Raw genomic sequence first — 21,577 nt, forward strand, 5'->3', positions numbered from 1 at the left:
TATTACTATACTAGTCATACTAGATTCTCTAGTCAGGACCTAGTAAAGCCATTTTCAGGTCATAGTAAAAGTCCTGCTTTGTTGATTTTGCCTGTCATTTATCTTCTTACATATCTTGTAGCACATCCTGTTGATATTATTCACAGAGTTGCAAGTACTCATGTATTGTTAGTATTTGGCAAAGCAATATGCTTAATTTTGTTTAGGTAGCACATTTTCTGTTGATTATATTCACAGAGCTACAAACAATCATTTACTCATAGGTTTTTGGATTTTGAATTTAATTTGATTTTCTTGTTTCTAAAACTGTACACCAGTATATTCCTATATTGAACTTTGAATAATTCAAATATTGGCTAATAAGTAATACTCTACTTATCATTGTCGAACTGGTTCATTTGAATGGATTTATATTACAAGATGTTTGTGATATGATAATATTTTGTATAGCATTGTACTCTGTATTTCTAATTTTTGATTGAAGATTGAATTCCTATGTTTATTGTCATTAGGTTAGGGTGTGATTTCTTATGACCAGTGTATAAATTCACAGGGTTCATTTTTTGAAGGGGGGCATGTTATGTACATGACATTACTGGTCTTTAGAAATCATATTATTTTAATTAAGTTGGTTTATGATTTAAAGAAAGATAATTCAAATTCCGGATATTTTTATGTTTTCTAATTTTGTTTTATTAGTTTATACTTGATCCGGATTCTCCGAATCCGTTTTGCGAGTTAGTTGGAAAGAAGAATAAAAGATGGAAGCTGTTTACAAAGATTCTCCTGTTTTATAGTACATTTTAGATAATTCCCTCACAGCCAAGCATAAACATTACACTAATGACCAAACACTTCCTATTCCTAACTAGCTTACACCAAGGGCAATAACTCTGTAATGAACACACAATGCCTGTCCCTTACCAGCACCCACAAAAGACTAGATTCCTATTACAAAGGATAATACCAAGCATAAGTTTGATCTTTTGCATGTTTTCACAAAGCAACAATATATAAAATTAAAACTCATTATCTAAAGGAGATAATAAAAAATCAGTAGAAAATATATAAGGATTGAACAAACAGATAGAGAAATTTGACCTACAGTTCTTACCCTTCAACAAATTTAAATGTGACCCACTGTCCAAATCTTTCACAGATTTAATTCTGAACTACTGTCCAAACCCTTCATAGTTTAACCATTAGTAACTAATTTAGTCCTTGACTAAACATTGTTAGATGACGGCTTACTCACTGTGCTACAACTTTCCAGATGACGATTCCCACTGCGGCCAACGCTAGCTTGACGTACCAGTCTGCTTCCATCTCTGGAATAGCCCCTATTGCCCATAATGCGATGAACGGAAATACCAGCATCACCTTCCTACGTACATTCTAAATACGAACAATATTTATGTTATAAATCAAATATCACCATCTTAAATATACACGTTTAAAAAAACAAGTTTCATAACAATTAAGTCAACACCATCTACTTAAAGTAAACTCATGTACATTAATCTATATAATGTTCTAATTTAAAATCGAAACAAAATTAATAATATCATAAAACATAAAACAATACCATCCGATACATGCTGTATATAAATATTATATAACAGAGCGCATGATTAATCAAATTTAAATCACTGCCTCCGCTAGGGATCGAACCCGGGACCTTTGGCTTACTAGTCTTACGCTCAACCGATCGAGCTAAAGAGAAGACCTCTCTATATTGCGGCTTGTATTTACCAAGGTTACATATACACTGACAGACTGTAAAACACTAACATTTCGCGAATACTTTATTTTGCGAGCTAACCTCTTCAGATATATTTGCGAACACATTATTTTGCAAACGGTGATCTAGAAATGACTTTAAATTTGCAAATGAAGAACTATCACAGACATGTAATTTGCAAGATTTCTATACACAGGTTTCTGATAGCTTGGCCGCAATCCAAAGTTGTTAATTTGTACAAATAATTGCGAAGGAATTGAATTCATTGTTGTTTCTGCTCTGACATAAACGCAAAGTTAAATCCCCCACGAAATTAAAGTGATTTACAGTAATACAACCTAATTTCAAATCATCTAAATATAAACAATAATAAAATTGTTAGCTTGTCAACAAAAATTCAAAAAAGTTTTTTAAAGTGGTAAGCCTTCACAAAACATAATTGAAATGAATAGAAAATTGCAAAAATAACAATATCCCCTGCAACGGGGGGCCCTTGCATTTGGGAGGTTGTATGAGGGGAGGTGGGTGGGAGACGGTGAAGGGGGGGCCTGGGAGGTATGAGGGGAAGTCGGTGGGAGAGAGGGAGGGGAGGGGGGGAGGGGGCTTGGGAGGTATAAAATCAATCCGTAGTTTACCTTATCATTTGTGTACTTTTGTAGGCAATGTCTGGTATCATATCCGAGTTCTATCCTCATTTCGTGTAACCGTTTAACGACCGCTGTGTGCTTGTGCATGGCTGCCAAATCAATGGGTGTTTGGGTGGGAGAGGGTGAAGGGGGGGCCCTTGGGGCCCTTGGGGGGGGGGGGGGGTTGAGGGGAGGTGGGTGAAAGAGGGTGAAGGGGGGGGGGCCTGGGAGGTATGAGGGGAGGCCCTGGGAGGTATGAGGGGAGGTCGGTGGGAGAGGGGGCCCTTGGGGAGTTATGAGGGGAGGTGGGTGGGAGAGGGTGAAGGGGGGGCCTGGGAGGTATGAGGGGAAGTCGGTGGGAGAGAGGGAGGGGAGGGGGGGAGGGGGCTTGGGAGGTATAAAATCAATCCGTAGTTTACCTTATCATTTGTGTACTTTTGTAGGCAATGTCTGGTATCATATCCGAGTTCTATCCTCATTTCGTGTAACCGTTTAACGACTGCTGTGTGCTTGTGCATGGCTGCCAAATCAATGGGTGTTTGTCTCTGGAATACATACATCAAAATATACAATTTTTATGTAATAATTTAACACCCTAGATTCGGATATCCCCTCTATTAAAGCTGACCCCTGCACATTCCAACATCCTGTCTCATCTGACCATTAAGGATTTGGATGACCCATACAGACTGATCTGTGAGTATTATGACCTTCCCTCGTCTTACATGGAATCTATTACCCTGTCTTATCTGACCACTGAGGATTTGGATGACCCATACAGACTGATTCCTGTGTAATAAGATTATCTTTCACCTTACCTGGAATCTATTGCTCCTGTCTAATCTGATTGATTAGTATCAAAACCCTGTCTTAAATTATAAGAGCTTTTCTGACCTTGACATTAAGAACATTACAGACCTTGATATTAAGAGATTTCTGACCCTGATGTTAAGAACATTAAACTTATCTTGACATTATGAACATTTAGAACTTTGATCGTATCAGCATTTCTGACCTTGACATTAAGAACTTTTCTGACCTTAGGAACATTTCTGACCTTGACCTTAAGAACATTTCTGACCATGATATAAAGAAATTTTCTGACCATAAGAATATATCTAACCTTGACCTTTAGAACATATTTCTGACCTTGACCTTAAGAACATTTCTGACCATGACCTTTAGAGCATTTATGACCCTGGCCTTAAGAACATTTCTAACCTTGGCCTTAAGAACATTTCTAACCTTGGCCTTAAGTACATTTCTAACCTTGGCCTTAAGAACATTTCTGACCTTGGCCTTAAGAACATTTCTGACCTTGGCCTTAAGAACATTTCTAACCTTGGCCTTAAGTACATTTCTAACCTTGGCCTTAAGAACATTTCTGACCCTGACCTTTAGAACATTTCTGACGTTGACCTTTAGAACATTTCTAACCTTGGCATTAAGAGCGTCCAGATTTGCCCCAGCATTGATGAGTGTTTTGATGACGACAGTGTTAGCTGACTGACAGGCGAAGTGGAGAGGAGAGTTTCCCTGGATCTTGTCTGTCTTGTCCAATGAGGCACCGAACGTCAGCAACATCCGGACAGGATCGTAGCTATGTAGATATAGGAACACATCAGTCACAAGTAATGATAAAGCTGGCTTTCACATACATTGTCTTTGTGTGAAACAAATTTTGTTTTATTTTCTAGACTTAATATAGCATATAGCTATTTATTACCAAAGTCCTTTAAGTAAGCTAACAAAAAAAATGAAAGTCTGTATCTTTCATGTCTGAAATAAGTTTATCGAAGTTTTTAAGTTCCGACTTACGCGAATATCCTGTAGGAAGCATACATGAGTGCTGTCATTCCGTGCTGATCAACCATGTCCACATCATTGCCCTTGGCTATCAAGTAGGCCACAATGGCTGTGTGTCCAAACTGAGCCGCTAGATGTATACAACTACAACCTGTAAAATAACAAGAGGCCCAGGGGCCTTAACTGTCACCTGAGTTTTGAAATACCGGTATTCAATCCCTCACTTTTTAAATAAGTAATTATTAAAGGTACACATTCACACTCTCACTTTTCAAATAAGTAATTAGTTCAAATATCAATATATAAAAATATATCAAAATTATTTCCCTTGCATATTGACAGTCTGTTAATAAAAAAACTATCAGCACAAAATTGCAACCAAATGACAAAGTGACAAAATCTTCTGACTTTGGTTTCACGATATACATCATACTAATGACACTTTAACATGAATCATGACAAAGACATAATATAATAATAATATCAAACCTTCTCCATCCCTGAGAGTTGGGTCTGCTCCCAAAGACATCAGTTGAACAACCATCTTCAGGTGACCTTGTCTGCAAAAAAAAAAGAAAGAATTTTGTACTTCAATATTTCAATATTGCCCTTCTCACCTTAAGAGCTACTCTGATTATCCAAGATTAACTGATAACTTTGAAATATCTCAAAAACATTTACAATCTGGTGGAAAGTCAACTAGGTTACCATGGCTACTTAACACAAGCTGATACAGATGCTGGAAGTAACATCTGTGTATATTTAACTCCACAGAGATTTTAAGACACATTTCAAATTTAATCAACAATTAGATGATTTTCTTCTACTATGACTAAATAATCATGAGTTGTTTATGACCAGTCATGGTCTGAATGTTACATATCATCATCAATAATTCTTGAATGTACCGTAGTAAAGTCTACCTGATATACAAAATGGTAATTTACAAATTTATGAATAAGCCATTGCCCACCCGTGAGACCACCTCTTAATTTTTGAAAATTATCAGTTTTTAATTATAGTAGTATACATGTATACATAGTTTTTTACAAATAAGCCCTCTACAAAATTCATGTTAACAGTTTTTGTAATTGCTACATTAGCTAATTTGATTCTGAAGGTCTGAAAATTGATCTTATTCTGATTCCAAGTACAAGAAATTAGGGGGTTGCTAAATGATAACAGATCTGAACTGAAAACAGAAATTAGTATATATATTTTACTGAGCAATATTAAAGGCAGATAACTCTTGGAGACAAATACACATATATGATGTGTAAAACAGCATACTCTTAGGAAAGTAAACTAAACATTGACAGGACTTTCTAAAGTTCATTTCAGACATCAGATTTAAATTATACCTTGTAGCCCAGTGAAGGGGTGTTGAGTTTAAATCTCCTCCAAACTTGTCAACGACAGCTCCCTTTCTTACAAAGTATCTGTAGATGATCGGTACATAATATAATAATAATGTAATGTACATATATATATATATATATATATATAGGTATCTGTAGATGGTCGAGGACATAATATAATAATAATGTAATGTACATATATATATATATATAGAGAAAAAATAATAGTAGTCCTTGTGGAAGAAAATATATGGAAAAATTAAAAAAATGACTCAGACAACATCTAACGTTTTCGTCCCGTCTAGACAGTCTGAAGAGTCCCCTAGACGGGACGAAAACGTTAGATGTTGTCTGAGTCATTTTTTTAATTTTTCCATATATATATATATATATATAGGTATCTGTAGATGATCGGTACATAATATAATAATAATGTAATGTACATATATATATATATATAGGTATCTGTAGATGGTCGAGGACATAATATAATAATAATGTAATGTACATATATACATATATAGGTATCTGTAGATGATCGGTACATAATATAATAATAATGTAATGTACATATATATATATATATAGGTATCTGTAGATGGTCGAGGACATAATATAATAATAATGTAATGTACATATATATATATATATATATATTTAAAAAGAATAAAAACACGACACAGCAGCTAGCGCTTTCGTCACGTCTAGGTGACTCTTCAGATTCTGAAGAGTCACCTAGACGTGACGAAAGCGCTAGCTGCTCTGTCGTGTTTTTATTCTTTTTAAATGCATATTTTTCGTCCGTAAGGTTCACCTTAAATTTTTTAACTTATATATATATATATATATAGGTATAAAATATTAGGTCTCCTCCAATTCTATTTTTCATGAAATCATTGTGTGTTTCTGTTCTGTAAGATCTAGATGATTCAAAATACCATGCTACACCTGTATTTAGAAGAAAGACAATTTTTACTCTTGCCTCAAACTCACGATCTACAAGGCCCCTATAGCTAATCACCTATTACCAGGAATTTCATTGGAGCTTCGATTAATTCTACACTGTGTGAAGATAACATCCCTAAAAAGGCAACCACTGTACGAGGTAATGATAAACATCTCTAAAAAGGACATTTTGATGTAGCATTAATAGCTGAATACTCTGACATTACCATGTATACTGTCTATTAGATGAACTTTATACATACATATGAAATTCAAATCTTTTAACTTTCAGATGCTGATCACAACACTTAAAATTATGATATGATATACTGTGTTTTAAAATTTAATAATACTGTATTGACAAAGACAGATAAAATGTTTCACTTCTAGATCTGCCCTCATGACCACGTATCACACTGGGATGTGAAGTTGTCCCAGTCAGATTGAGCTTGAAATATTTACAATTACCAGGTAAGCAATTCTGTGTAGTATAACCAGAGTTTGATTATTAAGCCCAGTCAGGACACAACTGGTCAAAACATTCATTCACCATTTCTGCTTCTATTCATGGTATATTATATAAGTATATCCCAGTTTCACATATATTGTCAAGAATCTTAACCTTTCTGTACATAAAATACCAGTACTTACTTCACAATTTCCGTCCTGTTGTTGATGGCGGCCCAATGGAGGAGACTCACATTTTCTCTGTCGTTTTCATTGACATCAAAACCTCCCTCGATAAGCTCTTGAACACGTTCAATCACCCCATATTGTGTGGCTCGCACGATGTCGTAGTTACGAAAATCATCAGGGCCAGGCTGCTGTGGTATAGCTACATCAACCTTCTCAGAATTTTGAGATTGGTCAACGTGACTCTTGGGTCGCTGATTTCAAAAGAATATTAGTAATACATTATTTATCCCGTAACAATTGCAAGGCATCACATGTACAGACATAACAAATCAAATGTAACACTGAAAATTCTATTTATAGTAATAGTGACCTCATTTTGGACCAAAGGTGGTCGATCTGCAATCTCTTATACAATTTCAGAAATCAAATCGCTATTTTTGCGAAATCTGAAGGGTCGAAACATAAATCAAATAGACGTGTCCCTTCAAACCCAAGCTTCATGAGTCAAATATGACTTGGGGGAGACAAAAACATATACTCTGTCTATCTGAAATCTGAAAACATTTTAAAATTTCTGGCGTAGAATTGGACTGATTCACTTATTCATTATATAATCATGTCTTCATAATGTTATTACGCATACCTGTGTCCTTTTATTTGTGACATGGGATCGAAGGACAGGTCAGATGTGATATAAAACAAAGATAGCCATCTATGATAAAGTCATAACTTTTAAAAATGCAGGTGACTTTTTATTTTTTAAATTTGAATTCATTTCTTCTGTAAACAAATATATATATTTGTCTGCATGCTGAGAGTGATTTCTTCCTCCATCAGATATCATACATTGTATCTCATTTTATAATTAACCTAATTACTAAAGTAAACTAAATGGCAAATTACCATTTTTAACAATAACATGATGAAGATAAACGAGGTTCCAATAAAAATATGGCACCATTCTAAGATGGATTTCATCGAAATGAATACGAAGTGCAATTTTCCTCAACACAACTTTTTCTTGCTTTCATTTGATATGATCATCTCCAATAAATGTGACTGTTCTTTTAAACTTTCATAGTCATTTCTTGCTTTAACTGTCGATATTCATGACATGAACAAATTACTTTTTTTTTTTTTGCTAAGTATTGGGTGTTGTTCATATCATGATAATGTTTATCAATTTACTTATTTAAGAATGTTCTATTTCTTTCAACAGATGAGGTGAATATATATATACCGTATTTATTCTAATAAACGCCCCCACCCTAATAAATGCCCCCCCCCCCCCCCCCCCCATTTTTTTGGAAAGAAAAATTCCACATTTGGAGAAAAAGAACTTACCGTGGCACAGTTATATATCCATCCACATGTGTCCAGAGGTAATTATTTAAAGGATATCCAACATAAAACTAACACAAACCATAAAACAAAGTTTCCGTAACTATATAACCACTATGTTTCATGGTACATACAACAGATCTCACAACTTACCGACTCTGAAATTTTGATCTCCATTAACCCCCCCCCCCCCCCCCCCCCCCTGGAAAAATTTCATGTCCCCGGGGCGTTTATTAAAATAAATACGGTATATGTAGACAACAGACCTGTTTATAAGACCCTGATAAGATGATTGGGTATATATACAGTGAAACCTGTCTAATCCGACACCATGTGGGAGTGACACTTTTGGTCGGATTAGACAGGGTGTCGGAAATGTCAGGTATTTGTTGTAGAATACAATTGGCATCATGGAAATACGGTAGTGTCGGATTTGACAGGTTGTTGGAAAAGTCAGGTGTCGGATTAGACAGGTTTCACTGTATGAACATTTTATTTTATAAATATATATACAGAGGAGCCCACTTATTTGCATATCGGTTATTTGAATATCCCGCTTATTTGCATAAAATTCTCAGGTCCCGATTTTTTTCTTCTTTATCTTTGTATTTTAATCCCGTGTATTTGCATCGACTAAAACACCGACTCCCGCTTATATGCATTACATCAATTAAAAATAATGCATGTAAACTAAGTTGAAAAACTGTTTAATATTCATAATGATCATAAATAGTACATGTATGATATATATTTATTATAAAAGTCTTATATAATTAAATGTAACCGTTATTGGGAAAAAGGGATTAATCCAGAATTTTTTGCTTTAAAACACATTTTCCAAGTAAAAACAGGAAATGGTCAATTAGGAAAGCAAATCTGGAGTATTTGGGAAAAATGGAACAAAATCCTGAGGGGAAATTAAACTACCCATAAACGGTAGTAAAAAATCCCTATATTGATCCTGGGAAATGATATTTAATATGTGATATATCTCTCAAGAAGTGAACATGTACATCAAACTTTTCTAATATGTTGTATTTTTTATTGACTTTGTTTAATTATGAGAGATAAGTTTCACTGCTTTAATATAATGGATAAATCAATGTAGAACTGATCATGATCTGACTGCAATAACAATATATATGTAGGGATTTAAATTATATTATATTACATTACCTGTTACCTGTCGTTGAGGTTTTCTATATATAGGCATTTTGCCTCTCTGACCCATCACATACTTAATATGTACATGTAATGCTAATTAAAGGACTGTGCTTACAACTAGTACATACATGTACATGTGTACATTGTATATTTAGTTCCTTGTCTCATTTCTTTATTTCCTTATATTAGTATTTATTGCCAAATCTTTGTGTACATTTCACGTATACGTATGATTTAGAACAAAACATTTAAGCAAATGAGTTTGAACTTCACAAGACTTAATTTTTCACACAGACGCTATATTAATACAAAAGTCAGAGAAAGTTTACTGCATGCTTTTGTAAAATTTTCATTCATCTAGATCTGTCGAATGGGGTCGTTGTTTTTAGACAAGCACATTGTCTAAATACAAAATGTCCATTATCGTTCTTGCATGTACATGTATTTACTTTGTAAAATAGTTGTATGGATATAAAAAAAATGTAAACCGGTATCCAAGTGCCAGGTATGTTATGGCCCCGCGGAGGATTATCATTTTAGGGCCCGCACAGTCAGTGTCAACATTGGAGACCGAAGCTAATTATCGAAGTAATAAGACACACCTGGCGTATTAAAATATTCATAATATTTTTCTGTTAAAAATAGTCTTTTTCGAGATGGTCAATAAAAAAGAGCATTAGATTTACCTCGTCCAGAAGGGTTTGCATTGGGTTGCAAGTTGGATCAATCTCCTCCATAGCCGCCATGTTTGTTTTTCCTGGTAGATGGTAAATAAGAACCGGAACCGTGATTAGGTTATCCGGATTTTTTTCAGTCGCATGTTGTTACAGTGTATGTTGATTAAAGTTTAATATAGAAATACAAAATTACATCAGGTATGCATCTGATAATCTGACGTTATTGCGCAAGCGCACGGCACCTAGACTGGCACCCTTACATAAATTATAGTACAATGTACGTTTAAGAATATTGAAATATAAATCAAATTGGGATTTGATTTATGATTTTGGCCTCTAAAATATATCTATTTCTAGATTCAGACAAGGGGAGGTATCCTAATATTAGAATTTAGCATAGCATTTTTTTCCAAAATAACTTTTTGCCTGTCTACACGATGCCTATCATAAACAATCTCTAGGATTGTTGAAGTACGCTAAAGATTTAAACCTACATTTTTGAAAATAAAAAATAAATAAATGAATAATATATCTATATATATATAGCTTAGAAACACAAATGACGAAGGAAGACAACTTGTTGACTCGTGCCCTGACCGGGCCTCGAACTCACAATCTACGGCACCCAATCGCCTAGCCAGAAATATCCGCAGCCTATACCCACCGTATGGGAGCGACACCGGATATTGGTACTAGCTGAAGCGGAGAGAGTGTGACAGCAGGCCTAACCGGAGGTAAGATTTTGGAAAATTGCTATATTTATATAGATCCAACAGAACTCAGGTTTGACAAGTTAATTCATGAGGATTTCCGTGGTCAGCTCAAGCAAAAAATATAACGACTTGGTGCCACGTATTTTATATTGATCGTAAAACATGCCATCTAGTACCGGCGAAACATTAGGTCTGTCAACTTCACAATCAGTTTAAACCTTCATTTCTAGCTAGATCTATGCTTATGGTGTTGTTTCTTTTCCATGATTATCTCCACTAACGTTGAGTATACATTATTCTTGATGTTAATTCAAAATAGTGTCAAAATCGTTATTTTAAGTTTTTCGAAACTGTACGGCGGCTTGAAGATGTGTTGAAATTATGTGTACGGCAAATTGGTGCTTCAGTGTACGGCACATTGAATGACATTGAAAGAAGGTTGTGTTAAATAATGTTGAATCTGATGAGACACTAGATCAGTAGCGATTAAATTATCACTTGAATTATTTTTTCTAACATTAAGGACACCTACCCAATGCTATGCCTAAAATAAAGTAACTTTATTTGTACATGTGCGCACATTATAATATACCTAATATAGAGGTAATTGTACTTTTTTGTCAGAACATGGATTTATCCTCTATTTCTTTTGGTGTTTCTGTTGACGTGGAGGTGGAGGTTAAAACACAAAATGAAGCCATAATGAATAAATTCGTTCGATTTACAATACAGCACTGATCTTGGTTTATATAATGCGTCAGTCCAGTTCTATTCCTAGACGTTTATGGGGCAATATTTTACTTTCGTCACATTTGTGGTGCTGACGTACAGGTGCCACACCCCTCGCTGCCGAGTCTGGAGCGGAAATGGTCACCAGTTTCCTTTTGGCTTTCCTCTTCGACCTCATGACGTTGTCAAACATATGATCCCTGTAAAAGAATTACATACATAATTAGGGCTTTCCCGCGACAGCGGAAAGACATCTTAGTTTTGTAATGTTTGTTCTTATTCTTCCTATTCTTTTTCTTTTTCTTCCACGGATTTTGTAACGAGCAAATCTCAAAAACTATAACACTTACAGACTTCAAACTTACACCAATGATAGATAAGAATGTAAAGATTTGCATGAAACTTGTTCAAGGTCATAGGTTCAAAGGTCAAGGTCACAGAGGTCAAAATGTAAAATTCTAAAACTATAGGTTTTGATGGTCATTGGACGAAAGGTCAAGGTCACAGACTCTAAAATCCAAAATTTTATAAAATGATATAACTAAGGACAGAATAATGATACGAGTATGAAACTTACGTGAGTAAATCTCCTTCGCATTATGCATAAGTGTTGAAAGTTTCAAGGTCATAGGTATAAAGGTCACAGAGACTAAAATATGAAATTTTAATAATTTTCCGTGCGCTTTTTACCTAGGTTTACATATTGCATATTACTGGGTTACACTTACGAAAGACGCCTTTAATATGGTAATGCTAAGCAAACAATCGTCTTCATTTAATCCCTTGTCGGGTGTTAGACTAAGTTTCAACTATAGCATACTCAGGTGATACATTTAAATAAGTATGGAAAGATGGAATGTACCTGGAATATGTAATCATCGTTTAAATAGTAAGCTGTTTTTGTAGTCGCCCATTATTTGGAAGAATGAAACACTAAATACTTATTACCTACATAAATACTGACCTGACCAAAACATGGTCTGTGGAAACGGGACAAATATAGGATCCGATATGATCTTCGTCCATATCCATCAGGAGCTCATTAACCGGTTAGACTTTAGCCTTCGAAAGGTTCATCTGACAGGCAGCTTCTATAGCGTTTGGAATGTCCTCAGTCTTAATCACTCCTGATCCTTTTGGATCCAGATCTTGAAATTCGCCAAAAATATTCTCTGCTTCTAAACTTCCAAGCGATTTTACATTATATTTTCCAGATTTAACATACAGGTAAAGTTGAATCCTTCTATCTATGTTGGTGATGTAGCCCTGAAACATAACGTTCGGTACTCCTCTAATGTGAGATCCATATGCAGGGAGTTTTCCGAAATTCACACCCTCAAGAAGCCATTCACGGATTTTAGTCTTCTTTGACACCTTTCTAAAGCAAATATGCCTGGCGTGTCATCTGCTTCGTGGAACTCCCTAACAAGTCGACAAAATGCAGCTTCCTTTGTATAATTAAGTTCAACCATAGCCTCTTCCACGTCGAGAGAAAATGTTTCCATTGCAATAGAATCGCTCTGTTTGTCGACCAGATCTTCAACATGTGAAATTTTCAAGTTTGTTTTGTTTCCTCTTGCAACATCCATCCAGGCATTTCGGCTGATGTCTCTCTGAGGAAATCCATCCTTGCATACTTTTACTCTGCAGTTGGTGAGTAGATGATGTGGGTCCAAAAACGAAAAGACAAACGAGAAGTTGGATTCATTGTACTCTGGCTTAGAGAACCATATGATATTACCGATCCCGGTTACCATTGTAGGGGTTCTAAACGGACTCGTTTCTCGTCACTGCCTTAACGTTCATCTTAATACAATCTATATATATTATATTTGTCTACAACGTAATGTTTGAATTGTTTTAAAAATATGGAATACAAAATGTTAAATACCAAGACGCCGTGCACCTGAGATATATAGAATCATCAAGCAGCCGTACACAATGCTGTCAAGCCGCCGTTCAGTTTCGAAAAACTTAAAATAACGATTTTGACGCTATTTTTAATTAACATCAAGAATAATGTATACTCAACGTTAGTGGAGATAATCATGGAAAAGAAACAACACCATAAGCATGGATCTAGCTAGAAATGAAGGTTTAAACTGATTGTGAAGTTGACAGACCTAATGTTTCGCCGGTACTAGATGGCATGTTTTACGATCAATATAAAATACGTGGCACCAAGTCGTTATAATTTTTGCTTGAGCTGACCACGGAAATCCTCATGAATTAACTTGTCAAACCTGAGTTCTGTTGGATCTATATAAACATAGTAATTTTCCGAAATCTTACCTCCGGTTAGGCCTGCTGTCACACTCTCTCCGCTTCAGCTAGTACCAATATCCGGTGTCGCTCCCATACGGTGACATCGGCGTTCTAAAAAAGAACGTTTCAATGGCGCAGTGATGGTCGGCCCGATACCCTGACATGATCGTTGTGGAAGTCGTCTATAAGATGATATAGAATACCTGGATCGCAAAGTATTTACATACATGGATACGAATTGTACATATATTATATATATTTCTCTCGGTACAACTACGACAGGAAATTCAAATCTTTATCTTCGGATCACCAACACATAGTGTATATGATACATTGTGCTAATAAATAGATATAGCTTAGAAACACAAATGACGAAGGTATATAAATGAATAAATAAAAACAAAAACAAACAAACAAACAAAAAACAAACAAAAAACAAACAAAAAACAATGTATATGTCTAAAATGTATAATGGAACATTTCTTAGAATATGTTTTGTATGTAATGAATTATTAGATATATGATCGAAGTTACTTTAAAAAATATTAAAGATAATTTTATATATTTTATTTAAAAGTATCCACAGTGCAGATGATGATCACATATAAATCAATTTCTGTTATAGCTTTCAGACGTATTACCGAAGTAGATAATATATTCAGCCTAAATTGTTTTAGTATTAAATCCGAACTTGGCTCTTCTTCGCTGTGCATTTTTGTCGTAATAAGACGTTGCTTAATTAATTACGGATGAAGGATTTTTTGTTGTTGTTTTTTCTGTAACATTTTTAAAAATAGTTCCAACTTTCTCAAAATTTTCCCTCCACGGAAGCCCTATATAGCTATTGCTATAGTCGCAGGTTTGAACCATATAAACAGTACATCAAATTTTACTCCCTCCCAAAAGAAATGTAACGTAAGGCACCGGTATATGAATTCTATTTAAAGTTTTGATAAAGCGCCTTCAAACCCTTCTATTGCTTGATATTACATTATTCCCAGCAATCGGGACTGGAAGACTAAATTGAATCTTTAGACAACTTAAAAAAATGGTCCCAGTTTGCCCCGCTCCTCAGGGTTTGGAAGAAGTGGGCGGACACGAACTACAATATGATTAACACCTGATAGAATGTAAAAAAAGTTCTGGAGCATGTAGGGGAAGGGTATCTATATATATATATATATATATATATATTGTATATATGATGTAACATGTGTCTATGTTACTGTACACGTCATAATAGTTACCGAAATCGTAATTTTAAATGAAATATGAACAAAAATAACCAGATTTTCAAAGAGACACTTGAAATGTTTTGTAAAGATATTCTGCTTCATACACGACACCCGCCATACAAATCTAGGTCAAATCGACGACACCCGCCATACAAATCTAGGTCAAATTGACGAATTCCGGCTTTACAAATCTAGGTCAAATTGACGACTTCCACCATACAAATCCAAGTCAAATCGACGACTTCCGTCATACAAATCTAGGTCAAATTGACGACTTCCACCATACAAATCCAAGTCAAATCGACTACTTCCGTCATACAAATCTAGGTCAAATCGACGACTTCCGCCATACAAATCAAGGTCAAATCGACGACTTTCGGCTATACAAATCTAAGTTAAATTGACGACTTCTGCCATACAAATCTAGGTCAAATCGACGACTTCCGTCATACAAATCTACTGTAGGTTAAATCGACGACTTCCGCCATACAAATTTAGGTCAAATCGACGACTTCCGCCATACAAATCTAGGTCAAATCGAAGACACCGGTCATACAAATCTAGGTCAAATCGATGACTTCCGTCATGCAAATCTAGGTCAAATAGACGACACCGGTCATGCAAATCAAGGTCAAATGTAATCGACTGACCTTGAAGAGGAGTGAATGGTACGTATCACTGATTTCCGAGTAATATCGCGTATATATCCGATCGACATTTTAAGTTTTGTTATCTAAAACAAAACACTAATTGTCCCTATATTTTATGAGAAACTGAAGGATTTTTCAAGGTTTTTGTTAACTATGCTGCTATATATAAGCGCTTCAATGTTTCCATGGCAATAGTTTGTCGGAAGATCCGAGATAAAACTTAATGAACCATTATAAGTGGGTAAAGTCTGATTAATTAGTCAGGAAAAAAACCCATTTAGAAATAAATAGCAATTTGATTGACGCAGGCTAAAAGCCTCCATGTCCTTATCATTTTCATACTACATGTACGTAGAATCCATGACTTGGCTTATGAAATGTACAACTACAGCAGATTAAATTGTGTTCTTAAAACGATAATCTAATTAAGTGATGGTCATGACACCCACAAGTAGACTCTTCCATATGTCAATAACTCTTAAAGAAAAAGAGTTTTGCAAATATGAATAATTTAATATTCTGTGACATCTTTTTTCATTATTTTCAAAGAAAAGCATGAGGTCATTCGTTCATCAAAACGTTTGTTGTTTCATGACGACTCTTCTACTCGGTATTCTTTAGAGAACTGAAGTTTACCTAGTCGCTCCCTATACTAAACTTAATCCTTGGATTAGTTGTTGCTCTTCGTTGTACGTTTTCTGTCATTTTGATGTCTTCTGAAGCAGTTCCACACTGCGCATGCGCATTCCATATGTGTTCTTTCTAATGTTTTGAATATTTGTTTAAATATATACTCTCATCACAGGACATGAAGGATCTGCTGACATTGCCCAAACTAATTGAGTTTGCTTTATGGACAGAATATGATATGTTGTATCATAGTAGTTCGAAAGTTTAATCTATCACCAACTAACAACATCCAGGCATTCATGTACCTTTTTGTTGTTATTTCAATACTATCTAAAATTAAATCATACATTTTTTGTAGTGTCATCACTTTCTAAAATTCAGTGGCACTTTTTTGTTGTTTTTTTTTGTTTTTTGTTTTTGTTGTCGTGAAGTGTTTAAATCCATTAGGCGGAAATTTCAATAGTCAATCGTTTTCCCATTATTACGGAAATAATTATTTCCGGTTTTAGGTATAACTTTTTGTCGTCAGCAAATTTAAAACGGCAGCAAAGTGGAAACGGTATTCTGGCATATCGTTGATATAAATGACAATAAAATTGGACCTAGAACACTTCCATGTGGAATTCCACGAAATGACAATAAAATTGGACCTAGAACACTTCCTTGTGAAATTCCACTAAATGACAATAAAATTGGACCTAGAACATTTCATTGTGGAATTCCACTAAATTAAAATAAAATTTGACCTAGAACACTACCTTGTGGAATTCCACTAAATGACAATAAAAATTGGACCTAGAACACTTCCTTGTGGAATGCCGTTAAATGATAATAAAATTGGACTTAGAGCATTTCCTTGTGGAATTTCACTTAATGACAATAAAATTGGCTCTACAATACACTTCCTTGTGGAATTCCGCTAAATGACAATAGAATTGGACCTAGAACACTTCCTTGTGGAATTCCACTTAATCACAATAGAATTGGACCTAGAACACTTCTTTATGAAATTCCACTAAATGAAAATAAAATTGGACCAAGTGCACTTCTTTGTAGAATTCCGCTAAATGACAATAAAATTGGACCTAGAACACGTCCTTGGTGAATTCCACTAAATGACAATAAAATTGGACCTAGAACATTTCATTGTGGAATTCCACTAAATGACATAAATTTGACCAAGTACACTTCCTTGCAGAATTTCCACTAAATGACAATAAAATTGGACCTATAACACTTCCATGTGGAATTCCACGAAATGACAATAAAATTGGACCTAGAACACTTCCTTGTGAAATTCCACTAAATGACAATAAAATTGGACCTAGAACATTTCATTGTGGAATTCCACTAAATGAAAATAAAATTTGACCTAGAACACTACCTTGTGGAATTCCACTAAATGACAATAAAATTGGATCTGTTTTGCATTAAAAGGCTTATCCTTGAAAGGTTTATATCCCTTGTGGTTCCATTATGAAGGCACTGGTAAAGAATTCTATCAGTGCATCGCATTCTATAAGTCCCAATTAATTACTTCATATATTGTTTTCCCGTTTTTCATTTATGTATTTCCAAAAATGTGTCGGTTTTTAATGTTGTTTTCTACATTTTTTTTCAAGTCTCGTTTTTGCTTTCCTCAACACACATTTAACATGAATTTTGTATATCGAGTAATTCTTTATACTTACATTTTTATGTATCTGCAATTTTGATTTCCATCAATCAAATCTATGCACTGTGTTATTCACTATTCTACCACGTTTGCTATGCAACGCCAGTTTTGATTGGTTTAAAACCGTGTATTATTTTCCAGTAATGCACTCTCGTGTCAATAATACACGCTCGTGAGTCACGGCTGTTACAATCTTTCCCCTCCGAAATCGTGCATTTGTAAACAAACATGGCGTGTATTTTACAACGGAGAAATTTGGCAGATTGTTTATTTCTATCCACCCAAAGCAGACTTTGCTTAACAATATGTTGTAAGGTCAATTTTCGACAGGCAACCTTTGGAGAGCATTTCTGCATGATTTGCTGGCCGACATCCCCGAAAGTCCCCGAAACGGCATGGAAATTGACGTCAGCTTTTCAATATTAATTAGCATGCGTGCCTTATCGTTTATTGTGAATTGTAACAGCCATGTAGCGACGTATTTCCCGGGGTTTCGTTGCCGTTTTTCTATCAGGAAGAAATAGATCTCAGAACTAAACAGTACATGGTAGAATAAAAATAATCAACTTTGACTCGTGTATTGTTGCAGGATTTACAACTCGGACTCGGATATTTTGCAATTCTAATTAATAACTCAGGCTTGCGGCCTTCGTTAAAGAGTAAATTTTATTATATTCCTAAGAGAATTTCCTTACCTTAGTAAAATTATCAGCTGTGGAACATCTTTTGGAAATTAACAAATCCTTCCCCAATGTCCTCTTCAACCAGACTGAATGGAAAGTTCAAGTCAACTTCATTGAAAATCCTAAATATTTCATCTCATTGGAAATGCTCAAATTACGCTTGTTCAAACATATCTTTTTTTTTTATTGTGGTTAGTGTTTTTTTTTTTTTAAATGTGCATTTGTTTTCCTGATCAGACTCAAAGGGACCTATACAGATAATCATCAAGCTTGAGGAATATCCTTCAGTCCAGTACTTCCATGAAGTAGGGATAACAAACTTCAATTCTCAAATTCAAAGATGACTGTCTGTCGGCCATTTTGTCTTCTGGATCAGACTAAAAATCAAATGGGTACGACCACAAGGACTTTGCTAAAATTTACAGCCAACAGTCCATATATTACGATACATATATATGGACCCTGCGCAGGGAATTCGTGCCTGCAAGTAAAACTAGGGACCACAGGGAACCTACATAGGAAGTTTGAGAAACATCCCTCCACTACTTTTCAAGGAAAACGCAATAACATCGATTGCTTACATACGGATTTACAATGGACAACATTGGATGAGATATCTCAATAGCTCCCCATCTGATGATGATGGTGAGGATGATGATGATGATGATGATGATGATGATGAGGATGATGATGATGAGGAGGTGGAGGAGGAGGAGGAGGAGGAGGTTACACATGACAGAAAATAGAAGGGTCTGATGACCAAGAAAAGTAAAAGACTATATCCACTTTATTTTTATTTGTATTATTATAATCAATCTGGAATATGTAAGTACAGAAAACACACATACTATGATTCTTACACTCACAGAACTCACTGACTCTTTTATCCAGTCTCACTGAGACATGCGAGATGTGTATTCAGAATCACTGAGATCTTTGTCTCATTCTACCAGACACTTGATTATAATGCATTCAGTGTGCCGTACATAATTGTGCAGTCAACAAGAGTCTGGTTGAACAAGACTAACAAGATCCTTGTATCCAGGCTCACCGAGACACTTGTATTCAGGATCACGGCTCACTGAGACTTTTGCATCCAGGCTCACTGATGAGACACTTGTATCCAGGCTCACCGAGATCTTAGTCTTGTTCAAGCAGACGCTTTATTACTAAACATTCAGTATGGTGTAACTTGGGCAGTTAACAATAAGAGTCTGGTTGAATGAGACTAATGAGATCCTTGTATCCAGGATCACTGAGACTCTTGTATCTTATATAAATATACCTTAATAAAATCTTGAGTACAACCACTTGTCCTCTCAACGTCTCTGTTTAATATAAACAGTTCAATGTTGATAACAATTATCAAGTTAGATAATATAAATATTGGGTACTTGAAGAACACAATGTTATATAAATAAATCTGATAAAACAAAATCAATATTTGTAAAACATATACATATAAAACAATAACTTTTTGATATGTACAATACATATGGTTATACAAGTCTTACTACATATAATTTACAATGAAACAGGATATATATATAGTGTTAATACAGGGGTATGAATGCCGAGAAAACTGATCAGTATCTATAATACAACAGTATATGCTCTGTCTTATTACATACAATTTTCAATGAAGCAGGCTAGTGTTGATACAGTGGTATGAATGCTGAGAAAACTGATCAGTATATATACATAATGTACAAAAGTAAATGCTCTGGTCCCCCAAACTTAGTATTTGGTTGGTATACAATAAAAACACCGGTTAAATCTACATTTTATTTAATACATCTTATATTATAGGTATATACATTGTAGCTTAAGGCAGGTAATATGATATCATGTTACATGTCTGGATCTCATATTTCCCTCTGACTCAGGAAATATGAAATTCTGGCAGGTAATATGAGACAATATTACCTGATTAAAAACTAATTTCAGAATTTGTCAAACTGCAAAATTTAATATAAAGTAAAAAAAATGAAAAAAAAAAAAAAAAAATGACAATCTTTTTCAATACACATTAAATACATGTTACACCTGTATTTTGTAGAAATGTCATGTGTCATGTGTCAGATTTAACCATTTCTTTGGAGTGTGTCTTTGCATAGACTTTATATAACCTACCTGGCACGACTTACATTACATGTGAATAATCAGAAAATAGAAAATTGGCCAATCAAACGCTTTTGATTTTCTAATTGTGCACATAAAATAAACTTCTCTCATCAACATATATATATCAAATATATATTTTCAACAAGCAATTTCAAATAAATGCACTCAGTCTCTTACAATCGTTTCTCCATAATCTATCACACAAAACAAATCAAAATAGTATAGTATATATCTCGTATACTTCTTCTAAAGTAGTAGGTTTTACTGTCAAATAGTGACAGTATAACAAGGTTTTACTGAAGATTGGTGACAGTATAACAAGGTTTTTACTGTAGATGGTGGCAGTATAACAAGGTTTTACTGTATAATGGTGGCAGTATAACAAGGTTTTACTGTCAAATAGTGACAGTATAACAAGGTTTTACTGTCAAATAGTGACAGTATAACAAGGTTTTACTGAAGATTGGTGACAGTATAACAAGGTTTTTACTGTAGATGGTGGCAGTATAACAAGGTTTTACTGTATAATGGTGGCAGTATAACAAGGTTTTACTGTCAAATAGTGACAGTATAACAAGG

General features: G+C 34.8%; 1 protein-coding gene across 1 annotated transcript in view; it reads right to left on the reverse strand.

The window, feature by feature from the left end:
- Nucleotides 1–16,569, reverse strand: part of LOC117335589 (palmitoyltransferase ZDHHC17-like) — a 35,679-nt gene extending 19,110 nt beyond the window's left edge. The window contains exons 1-9 of the mRNA XM_033895683.1: nt 16,523–16,569; nt 10,304–10,374; nt 7,128–7,363; nt 5,535–5,612; nt 4,663–4,733; nt 4,186–4,324; nt 3,805–3,967; nt 2,787–2,912; nt 1,256–1,395 (exon numbers count right to left, since the gene is read on the reverse strand). Coding sequence (XP_033751574.1) covers nt 1,256–1,395; nt 2,787–2,912; nt 3,805–3,967; nt 4,186–4,324; nt 4,663–4,733; nt 5,535–5,612; nt 7,128–7,363; nt 10,304–10,363 — 1,013 coding nt within the window. The 5' untranslated portion in view covers nt 10,364–10,374; nt 16,523–16,569. The remainder of the gene's footprint in view (nt 1–1,255; nt 1,396–2,786; nt 2,913–3,804; nt 3,968–4,185; nt 4,325–4,662; nt 4,734–5,534; nt 5,613–7,127; nt 7,364–10,303; nt 10,375–16,522) is intronic.
- Nucleotides 16,570–21,577: the final 5,008 nt, after the last annotated feature.

The sequence above is a fragment of the Pecten maximus genome, chromosome 10, assembly GCF_902652985.1.
Source record: "Pecten maximus chromosome 10, xPecMax1.1, whole genome shotgun sequence".
NCBI lineage: Eukaryota > Metazoa > Mollusca > Bivalvia > Pectinida > Pectinidae > Pecten > Pecten maximus.